The following is a 12,212-nucleotide window of genomic DNA, read 5'->3' on the forward strand; positions in this document are numbered from 1 at the left end:
TCGATTTAATACAATTTATTCATAAGAACACAATATTCAAAATATACATTATACACACAAGGGCCGACCAATCAGCGTCGAGCATACTAAATATAGCGCGAGCATGCGCATATTTGGTTAAGCTTATACTTAACGCAGACACCCACACAATATTTTTACGATTTTATTAGTCATACTTTACAAGTCTGTTGTATTATTCGACCTAACACGATAAAACTGAGTTTTGTTCGTGAAAATATTATGTTTGTGTTTCCAGCAGTTGTTCACAGTCAAGTTTAATTTAAAACTAAAGAATACAAAAAATAAATTAAGAAATCATATTGATTGGCAGTAATGTTTTATATTTTCTTTGTTCACGGCAGAATGATCATCCAGTGACGGGAGGCAGACGGGTGGGGTAAGCGGTTGTAACGAAACGACAAAAAGTTTATGACTTCCACCTCAGTAGGGATGTAACTAAGTCGTTTCACAAGCATTCTGCCAATCAGCATATTTCTCCATTAACGCATATAATATATTACACAATAAGTAACAGCTAACATAATAGTAACATGTGGAATAACATAAATCTCTAGTACATTATAAATGGAAGCTTATGTTATCATCTTCAATGTTCATAGAGACACGACAATGGTACGACCACTTTCTATAAAATCCACATGTTGTTCACAAAAAAGTTAAAGTAATATGAATTTATTTTGACTAACTCTAGGATTGTATGCAAGTTTCTATAAAAATCATCTTTGTTTGTCAAATTCACGCTGGCGAAACCGCGGGCAAAAGCTAGTTTAATTTAATAATATCAAGCTTAAAATTGTCAAATTGTTGAGCACTCTTGGCAATAATTTATTTCGAAAATAATTAAACGTCGCATTTTTTATCCAGCTAAAGTATGTTTGATGAAAAAACTAAGTGGGATACCGCCCTTAGTCAAATTATACCTAAATCAATGCCATTAAAATACTAATATGTTGACGGATAAAATATTTCTAATCATAGCCAATAGAATTCTAAAAAGTCTGATATAATAGGATAGGAATCCAAACCTATACTATTATTATAAAGAGGTAAGCGTTTGTGAGTTTGTATATTTGAAGCGAGTAGTATCCGAAACTGCCAAAACTATTTCAAAAATTATTTCACCATTAGAAAAGTGCATTATCCAAGATTGCTATAGGCTATATTTTATCTCAAAATTTCTACGGGAGCGAAGCCCCGGGCAAAATCTAGTCATCTATAAATAAATAGAACTTTTGATAGCACCGCGCACGGTTCTAGCGTTTGTAAAATATAGCTGAGATCTGTGACAAATAGTAGGGAAATAATACATCTGTCTCTGTCGCTCACATTTCGAATGTATCGGTCCATCCTGCTCTCACAAGGATCAGGATATATTTTACATACTATAGTTTAGGACTTCATAGCACGTCAAGCGAAGGATGGCTCTATTCTTGGACCGTAATTAGAACTAGTATGTAATAAGTCGAGTCGAATCTTAAAGTGATGTGATCAATCAACCACAACGGAAAATCAATACTTCGACCAATATCGTGTTTCTATGCTATGAAATTTAATAAAGCTAATAGTATGGCTAGGCTATTAGTAATAGTATAACAAACATTGCACATGATCATGTTAATTTGAAATAATTTAGTGATTCAGCTGTCACCGTGTGCAGGAAATAATATTACGTGGAAGTACCTACGTAGTTCTTTATTAGGGAAAATGTGATGTAAATTGTTCAAATATATTCGTATAACAAAGTAACATAATAAGGAAAATATTCTTCAATAAAAAAATTACTAGCGTAGTGTAATCTAATTATTTCCAGATCTTCTATATAAGAAATCTCCTACCTATATTATAGACAATTAGGTTCATATAAAACCTATGGTGACAGCGATAATTGAGAGTATTGCTTATAAATACCTAAAATATGGTAACAAAAGTATACTACGCCCAATACAAATGCTTTATCACGCAAACAAGGTGTCAATTCGCTAACGTTTAGTTTACAATCGTGTCCCAATCGTATTTCGATTGTAGAGTCTTTTTGTTTTCATTTTAGAAAAGCAAGTATATTGAAACGGCATTGTTAATTATGATTCTAATGAAACACGATTGTGAAACGGTTAAGACTTAACGTTAGCAGAATCGACACCCGGCATAATGGGAACGCCCAAACTCAGTGAAGTCATAGCTCCATACCATAAAAGTACAGATTGCGTGTACGTTTGGTATTAAAATGAGGACGACGTAAGTATCGATCGTCTTTTGTTGCCAACCGCGACCGTTTTTTACTGTGTGTCATAAAAATTGGAATTGTTGTGATGTAATTTTTAAGCCACACAATAAATTGAGAACGGGTCTCAATTAAGACTAATTTTACTCATAATTTTAATCCTTATGTATTTGGAAAGTGCTTTCATTAGATAGAATATGTGTCCAGAATAGTGCCGTATAAAATTATTATCAAAATCGGAAAATATGACGGGAAAACTAGCATTAAAAACAAGTGTTAACAAATTTAATATAGGCTTTTTTCTTTAGCTCAGTGGAAAGAAACTTTACCACAAAACTAGAGTCGTGGGTTTGATTCCCACACGCGGCCGATTTGTTTAACTACATTTTTTAAATTAAAATAGCATTGATACACAACAGACTTGACATAAGGCGTCCCCACTACACTATTCCCACTAGAATATAGTATCACTAATTTCATATTTCTATCTAGACTATTTTCGGCACTACACAAAATTCGATCACTATTATTACCTACAATACTAAAACATGTTCAATGCATAGGCTGGAAAGGCTAGCGATGAATCGAATCCGTATTCACAAACAGATCATCAAAATCCCATTAAAAAAAATTGTGTAAAGATACCTTAAGAGCGGTATTTAACCCCCGACCCAAAAAAGAGGGGTGGTATAAGTTTGACCGCTAAGTATGTCTGTCAGTCTGTGTACGTGGCATCGGTTTTTTTTTATTTGATAGCTAATTTTTTATGCGGCGGTTCTTAGATATATTTAATCAAAATCGGTTCAGCCGTTTAAAAGTTGTAGGGAAATTTGTATGTGCTTTTTTTATCTGACTAGTTTTTGAGTAGCAAAAATTTACCATATGATACTACGCGTGGAACGCCACACATGACGAGTTTAAAGTTAACTTCGAATAAAAATTGCTCGTTTCACTAATCAGTGACTCATACTTTTCAAAAATAGCGCTGAATTACTGTTATCCTGTATTTAGACATGAGACCACCGCACCGGGTGGACGCTTACCAACAAGCGGATAATGTACCTATACTTTTATACTATTACTATAAAGAGGTCAGCGTTTGTTTGTATGTTTGAGGCGCTATAAATAAATAAATAAACTGGCGTTAATGTTTAAGAATAGAGAATTTTAATCCTTACAATAATCAACAGAATACTTACAAAAAATATTTTTTTAATTTGAAAAGAAAACAGAAGACTTACAAAAAAGAATTTAATCCTTATAAAACAAAGTTCGCTGCCGCGTCTGTCTGTTCGCGATAAACTCAAAAAATATTTCACGGATTTTTTTGCGGTTTTCACCAATAGATAGTGTGATTCCTGAGGAATTCATTATGTTTTTACTCAAGCGAATTCGGTACGGGCCGCTAGTAAATCATAAAGAAATCCCTAAAAATACTTATCGACTGAAAAATTATATATGGGAAACTATCTGCGCTCCGGGGCTTCGTTCCCGTGGGAATTCCGGGATAAAAAGTACCCTATGTGTTATTCCAGGTTATTTCCTACACGTGTACCAAATTTCATAACAATCGGTCCAGTAGATAATGCATGAAGAGGTAACAAACTTACTTTCGCATTTGTAATATTACAACACAATTTGTTGAATCCTTCACCTTGACTGGTTAAAAATGAAATGCATAAATTTATATAAATAGACTCCGCGTGGCGTAGTGGACATCACGCACGTCCGTTATACGCAGGGCCCGTGTTCGATTCCCAGCGCAGGTTCATATTTGTATTTGTGATAACAAATATTTGTCTGCGGTACTGGATGTATTGTGTCTATTTCGGTGTTGGTATAGATCTCGGTATTTTAGTTATGCTTTTTGACGTCAAAACGTGCCAAATCGATGCCATATGTGTACAAGTGCAATATATTTTTTTGTTATTGACATTATAAAAAAAATATCTGTTTTAATTTGTTGTATATTATCTGTTGTAAATACGGACATCAATCAGTATTTTATTATTTGATTCTAACACGGTTATAAATTACTTTATCAGCTGATTATTAGATATTTCGTGTTTTTACTTCACTAATGCCTATATTAAATAATATGTAGGGCCTACCGCTTACTGATAAAGTATCTGATAGCCTATATGTAACATATCGAACAGATAGCGTTAAATTTATGTTACCCAAGTTTTGGACAGTGCTAACTGGCAAATAACTTTAAGCCGTTTTATCTAGTTTATCTGTCAGATTACATATATTTTATCAGGAAGTGGTGTTTTACATGGGATTTGACATTGACGTGCGTCAATTTACGTCGAAACTTAATTACCATGCAAGAGGCTTAGCATCATCTCTTAACGCGATCCACTTTACGACCTAAACTGAACTGCATCGCAAATTCGTACCATCGACTTAATTTTTTGTATGAATGCGATTCATTTTAGGTGCCTAAATTGAACCGAGTTGCATTGGAATCGTTCTGTAAAAGTTGATGGTAGGCTTGCAGTAATAGAGAAGATTTTGCAATGAATTTCGGTAATTTGTGCGTAAATATGTAAGGGGCTTGACTTTTCTGATATTTTATGCTTAATTTACATTACGACATGGCATGAAAATAGTTTCGTGAAATTAATTTCATAACACTATGACGTTGCTGTATTTTTTACACGTAAAATATTCTATGCAAAACTGTTTTTATGCCACTAGTGTCGTAACGAAAATTAATCCAGTAATGAAGATTTTTGATGTGATTATATCGAATCACAACTAGACGATATGATTTTATGAACAATATTTATTTATCATAATTTCATGAAAATCACTTTTAAATTACTATACAAATGTGTTCAATGAAAACACCATGAATTTTATATACAGTAATTAATTCTATATACAAATAAAATTATCTTATAAAAACAATTATTACATTACGGGAATGATCCATATATACTGGTATGAAGACCTCACGTTATACTTGCTTATGTTTTTTTAACATCAGAGAAATTAGCAATATGTTAAGTACATACATCTGTCACTACCTAGTATCGATAGCCTGTTTTTAGAATAATACTATTGATTGTATCGATTCATGATGACGTTTAGATGATCGATAGTGTCGATAGTTTATGTAATATCGCCAATCAATACTATCGATAGTCAGTTTTTAGAACAATACTATTGATTGTATCGAATCATGATAACGTTTAGACAGTAGATAGTGTCGATAGTATATCTACAATTGTAAATTAATGCTATCGATAGTTTAATGGTCGTCACGGTTCGATACTATTCATAGTATTATGTATTTTTCAGTTAGTAACCAGTTAGTAACCATATATGATTACTGACTGGTTACTTACTTGTTAGTAGTTACCAATTAACCATTAAAAATGTAACCACCGATAGTCTTTAGTTGCACCTACACAATATGTGTATTCTATAGTATAGTGTAATCTATATCATAGAAAAATTGTAACCGATATGGTGAGGAAATAAACGAAACGATTTAATTTACCAATTGCCCCAAAACAATCGATAGTATTGCCTTTTTCGATTAAAACTTGATAGTTTAACTATCGATAGTTCGGTGAAGCATGGTGTTATTGAAAATAGAAGTATGAAATAGATATATCAGAATAACAGCGCATCTAATGTATCTGGTACTTCCCAGCAAATGCTGAGAGGTTTAATAAGACCATGTTTTGTTATTTAAGAGCGGGATCTCCTAACACAGGTAATTAATTACTTAAAAGGAGATCCTGCTCACAAATATGTTTATGTAAACACTATACCTACAAAAATAAAGATTTATTATTATTTAGTTTCAGTAGAAAATTCTAATTGGCAAATTGGGGCAGTGAGTGTATAGGCGATAGCTGAACTGAAGGTGACCCCCTCCAGGTCCTACTGGGTGCAAGGAATGACCATCGCACCACAGCGTGGCAATGCCGCTAGTATATTAAGCAACGTCGCACCTTACGGGGCAATTCATAGTCATTAATTAATTTAGTAGCCCATATACTATTTTCTATTTAAGTAGGAAGGTACACGGATATACAGGACGAGGAAGGCCTAGGAAGAGATGGATGGATTGTGTCAGGGAGGATATGAGGTTGCTGGGGGTGGATCCAAATGTAGCAAAAGATAGAGAATTGTGAAGGGAACAGACATTTTGAGCCGACCCCAGATGATGGGACAAGGTAAGGCAAATGATGATAATTCTATGTTATATTTATATTTCTTAATCTCCTATCGACTGGTGTTTGAAAAAACACTTGTATAAAACAATGTTTTTTCAACGTTTCATTTTTTACTGTACATAAAATGACGCACACAATAACATGTTCAAACATCAAATACAACAAACGTCAAATGAGAACAAAAATAAAATATCTTGTTACAATGTCAACATAACAATTTCGCAAGGTCCCCATTTTTTATTTTATTTTAAAATAGTATATATATATTTGCTATTGATTGGCGTGTTCCAACCCGCTGTAGATGCAACTGAAAGAGAAAAAAAACCGTAAGACAGTATTTTAAAACAACAACGAGTTATCTAGCGCGACCAACAGTTACTTCGAGTCTGTTATACCTGGAGCAAATTGCAAAGAAATTACCAAGCGGATTCGGTATACACTGCTGGTTTTTTATTGCGGTAAATAAAAGCACTCATACTAAATACGCAATGTTCACGCGTTCGCGTCGGCACGTGTCTAGAGTTCGGCGACAGTATGGTGCTGGTATTATAACCAGACGAACAGACACATAAGTGACTCACCCAGTTAGATGTGCACCGTGTAGAGCGAGCGCTAGAGCGGCGCGCGCAGCAGCGCTGCGAACTGCAGCAGCGCGTCGCGCAGTGCGCCGCCTGCGCCTGCGCAGCGCGCGCTCGCAGACAGCGACACTAGCGCTGGATATAAACCTAAAGTCGAATATAACTCGATTAGAATCAGGTCGTTCCATTTCCATTTTTAATTCTAATCAACTAAATATACTGATATTTTTACAACTGATTCGGGTGGCAAGAAACCGGACGGGATGTCGTTGGTTCCATGGATGCTGGGAAGGTTCGTGGAAACTCTCGCCCCCTCCCATCTGCAGTCCACTTCATTGAGTGCCGGGTACTGCCGCGATTTTGAAGCGGAGGAAATATGGTAGTAGAGCTACACTTTTGTGCCTTTTGCTGTTGAGACGATGGGCCCATGGGGTCCCGAGGCAAAATCTTTTGAAATGAAAAAAGATTTCAGCGTGTCTCCGTGAGGTAACGGGCGATCCAAGGGCGAGCAGTTATTTGACACAGAGGATTGCCATAGCGGTTCAGAAGGGTAATGCTGCCAGCCTTCTTGGAACCCTTCCAAGCGGCGACGAGCTGGAATCTCTTTATTAATTATGATTATAATTTTTTTAAAAAAATTATGTCCTATGTAAGAATTGTTTGTATTTAATAAAATGTATACGCTGTACTGATATCTTAAACAATTTACGTTTAAACAATTCGTTATGCTAGCACCACACTCTCGCCAAACAATTTGTCGGTGGTGATGGTTTAAACATTCCATGTTTAGATTTAGATGTCGATAATATATTGTCGAGGTTTTATCGTGGGTTGGTAGGTAGTAAAGTAAGTTTATTATAAAACTTAAGGTATACGACCTAGAACAATTAAATATAAATTAAAAATCTAAAATAGTGATTAGGTTATATATATTCACAATAAATGGAACACTTACCCTTATTGGGTCTGTTCTTATAATTTTATTTAATGTTTGTAAATTTATCACGGCCACCCTCTTGCCTCGCTAGCTTGATCGTGATGTTTACGCGTCCAAGTGTTCGAGCGGATTTAGAATTTTAAAATTTATGACAGTAGATCCAAATGTGCCAGCGCAGGCGAAATACATCGAAAGAGATTCCAAACAAAGCGTAGCTGCGTTACAATATACAGTAAATATATAAATACTAGTCGCGTCCCAGGGCTTCGCTCCCGTGGTAATTTCGGAATAAAAAGTACTCTATGTGTTATTCCAGGTTATATTCTAACTGTGTACCAGATTTCATAACAATCGTATCTGTCCGGTAGATTTTACGTGAAATAGTAACAAACATACATACATCCTCACAAACTGTCGCATTTATAATATTAGCAGGATTAATAGGATATAAAGATTATTTCCGAACAGGTATAGTATAAAAAAGCTTTGAATAATGGAACAAATAGTCACCTATAAGTTTCTGCCAGGCCCCGGCGTCTACCTTCCCAGGAGGCGCCTTCTTCATGGACTCCGTCAACGTCGCCACGGCCTTCAGCACGAACGAGATCTCTGATAACTGGTGTCTGCAACAACATTTTGGGGCAACCTGCACACTAGCCTACGGTTGACAGCTCAAGTTCACCAGTGTATGCGATTACGTGCCACTAGACGCGGCATGTAGTGAAAGCCATGTCAGATGCCTTTAGGCGACTTAGAGAAATCTGACATGAATGTTAGTAATTGACAGTGACACACTCGGAAAAAAAGAAGAAAGAACTTTTTTAAAAGGTCTAATCTTAGGATCATTTATTAGATAAATAGATGAATTAATAATCTATCTCTCTCTTTTACTATGGTAAAAGAGATAGATAGATTCTACTATTGTTGTAGAATATAGTACAGTTGAGTTAGTATCCCATCACGTCTCGAACTTACCTTGGGGCTAACTCAAATGATTTGTCCCAATTGTCCTCATTTATTGTTATATTCATATAAGCTTTTCCTCTTGAATAACTCTATCTATTAAAAAAATCCGCATCAAAATTCGTTGCGTAGATTTAAAGATTTATGCCTAGGCATACAGGGACAGACAGATAGCGGGTAGCGACTTTACATTTTGTGAAATTGTGAAAAAGTACTCGTGAAGATCTATTTGTTGAATAAATGATTTGATTTCGACAACACAAATAGACTGAAATCAATCACTTACCTAGGTAAAGGTTCGTTGTCCTCCTCGGTTGTATACCTCGATATGACTTCCTGAAACCTGTCCAGCAGAGCTGCGATGGCTAGCGGGTCTGTATCAAATAAATTTATTAGGACAAATCACACAGATCGAGCTAGCCCCCAAAGTAAGTTCGAGACTTGTGTTAACGATACTATACTCTTTAGCATATACACATATAGATAAACATCCAAGACTGATAAAGATCATTTTCCATGTGGAGCTGACCGGGGATCGAACCCGGGACCTCCAGTGTAACAGTCCGGCGTGATGACCATTATGCCACGGAGGTCGTCAAGTCTAGATGTCAATTAGTGTAGTTGTAGATAACTGTAGATGCGAGTGATAAATAAATATAAATAAACATATTAGGACAAATCACACAGATTGAGCTAGCCCAAAAGTAAGTTCGAGACTTGTGTTATGGTATACTAACTCAACGATACTATATTTTATAACAAATACATATATAGATAAACATCCAAGACCCGGGCCAATCAGAAAAAGATCATTTTCCATCATGAGCCGACCGGGGATCGAACCCGGGACCCTCTCGGTTCAGTGGCAAGAACTTTACCACTGCGCCACTGAATAAATTAAACATGAAATAAGGTGCTTACTGTCGACGTCTCCCAAGGAGTCCACGTCCTCCAGCATTGAGAACTGCAGCAAAGTTTCGAAGCACGTTCGCGCGAACTCTTCGTGTTCGCGCAATTCTTGTTCGTTCTCTGTGGGGAGGCGTATTTGTTAAAAAAAAAAACCGATGCGATATGTACTTAGATATAAAAAGTTTATAAAAAGATCCACGCCATAGTTGTTTAAAATATGTATAAAATAAAACTTTATCGCTGTTTCCAGTGTTTAGAATTCAATACGTTTATTTACTATATTCACCGAAGTGGTGGTGGTGTTATGGTTAAGACGCCCGCCTATGGATCGAAAGGTCTCAGGTTCGTATCCTACTCGTGCCACATGAGTATACCAATCTGACTCATATGCTTCTCGTGAAGGAAAACATAGTGAGGAAACCTGCACACTGGTGGACAGTTTAGTTAACTAGTGTGTATGCGACTACTTGCCATTAGATGGCCGTTAAGTAGTAGTAAAAGTCATGTCAGATGCCTTTAGGCGACTTGAATAAAATCCGACACCAGTGTTAGCAATAACACACTCGATATAATGATGACTATATTCACTTTTTCCTCTCACAGCTTGCCCATAAATGTTTATATTAAGATATGAGCGCGTTAGCGATTTGTTCTGTTTCATATATTATTTTTTTATGATAATCAATATATATAAAACTTTTGCGTTACCGAGTGACTGACTGACAGACAACGCAAACGAAACTACTGGGCGTAGGAAGCTGAAATTTGGTGTGTAGGTCCCTAGGACAGTATAGGGGAGCACAAAGATTTGGGAAAAAAGCGATTTCCTGAAATTCCCACGGGAATCGGATTTCACTCACATACAAAGGTGTATAATGTATGAATATAAATAAAGAAATGAATGAGAGTAGTCACTTGTGGGCCGAGCCTGCGCGTGCAGCGAGCCCGCGCCCGCGCGCACGAGCGCCAGCAGCGCGCGCGCGTGCTGCGCGGGCGCGCGCGGCGCTCCTCGCAGGACCTCGTCTCTCACAACCACCACTAGTTCTCGAGCGCTACTGCTCCCGCCCACTCTGTACCAAATGTGTGTTTGTTTGTCTTGAAAACGTAATCATTTACACCTACACCTTAATCCGGAATTAGGTTTGGGCGAAGAGCATCAGAATGCAAACATAACAGATTTGCAAATAGTCAGATATTAGTAATTTGTCACAAATTGTAAAAAGACAGATTAGCAAAATGACAGGTTTGCGATATGACAGATGAGTAACATGACAGGATTTTGATTTAAAGACAGAGTAACTTTGTTTCCAACCTTTTTGGTGAAAACCGCGTGTAAATACGCCTTGTGGTTTTCGAGTTTATCGCGAACAGACAGACGCGGTAGAAGACAATGTTTTATAATAAGTTAAGATAACGAAATCCAAAAAGGTACGGAAATTAAAGAGAAATCTTCGAACTGTATTGTGGACCATACAAATTATGAACGCTATATGTTCGGATATCATCTATATGTTCGGATATCATTTCAGTTTTTATCTCATTTGTCATGTTTTAACCTAACATGTGTTGTGTACTCGATAAAAATAAATAAATAACATAAAATACTCACGGTGGTTGGAACATGAAAGTCTCCAGTACTGTGGGCAGCATCTCCCAAAATTCTGTGTATTCGTTTGGAGTCTCCCGCGCCAGGGGCAGTCCTGTAGCCAGCACCTGGAGAATATTACAACTGTATTTAGGACTAGCTGTGTCATGGTCCCATGGGAATATAGGATAGGAATATATTTAATAAAAATCGAAGATCTGGCACACCTGATGTGGAATTAATAGAGATTAGTTAAACTGTACAGCACAAAGTTTTCCTTTTGTTCATAATTTATCATAATAACTTGGCGCCCGAAGGAAAGACTCCCAATATACTATTTTTTGACGACCTCGGTGGCGCAGTGTTAAAGTGCTTGCCTCTGAACCGAGAGGACCCGGGTTCGATGCATGGTCGGGTCATGATGGAAAATGATCTTTTTCTGATTGGCCCGGGTCTTAGATGTTTATCTATATATGTATTGGTTATAAAATATAGTATCGTTGAGTTAGTATCCCATAACACAAGTCTCGAACTTACTTTGGGGCTAGCTCAATCTGTATGATTTGTCCTAATATAAAAAAAAAATATAGTGTACTTATACAGAAATTTATTAATCTATCTAGGTGTCACAACAGCGGGGCTAAAAAGGTTTATTTCAAGAGTACCTAAATTAAATTAAATAAACTTGAAATTTATATTTAAACAAGTTCACTTAGATTTCCCTGTTGATTAAATAAAAACAATAAAATTACAATAATAATAAAATTATATAAACACCAATAACTGCATTTAAAACCTTAAT

General features: G+C 36.2%; 1 protein-coding gene across 2 annotated transcripts in view; it reads right to left on the minus strand.

Moving 5' to 3' along the window:
- The window catches only part of mon2 (monensin sensitivity 2), a 46,519-nt gene continuing 34,307 nt past the window's right edge, over positions 1-12,212 (minus strand). For both annotated transcript variants that reach the window (XM_053762804.1, XM_053762803.1), the window contains 7 exons: positions 11,435-11,538; positions 10,741-10,895; positions 9,838-9,945; positions 9,203-9,290; positions 8,464-8,576; positions 7,020-7,163; positions 1-6,745 (listed from right to left, as the gene is read on the minus strand). In XM_053762804.1, coding sequence (XP_053618779.1) covers positions 7,051-7,163; positions 8,464-8,576; positions 9,203-9,290; positions 9,838-9,945; positions 10,741-10,895; positions 11,435-11,538 — 681 coding nt within the window. In that variant the 3' untranslated portion in view covers positions 1-6,745; positions 7,020-7,050. The remainder of the gene's footprint in view (positions 6,746-7,019; positions 7,164-8,463; positions 8,577-9,202; positions 9,291-9,837; positions 9,946-10,740; positions 10,896-11,434; positions 11,539-12,212) is intronic.

The sequence above is a fragment of the Plodia interpunctella genome, chromosome 23 (genome assembly GCF_027563975.2).
Source record: "Plodia interpunctella isolate USDA-ARS_2022_Savannah chromosome 23, ilPloInte3.2, whole genome shotgun sequence".
Classification (NCBI taxonomy): Eukaryota; Metazoa; Arthropoda; class Insecta; order Lepidoptera; family Pyralidae; genus Plodia; species Plodia interpunctella.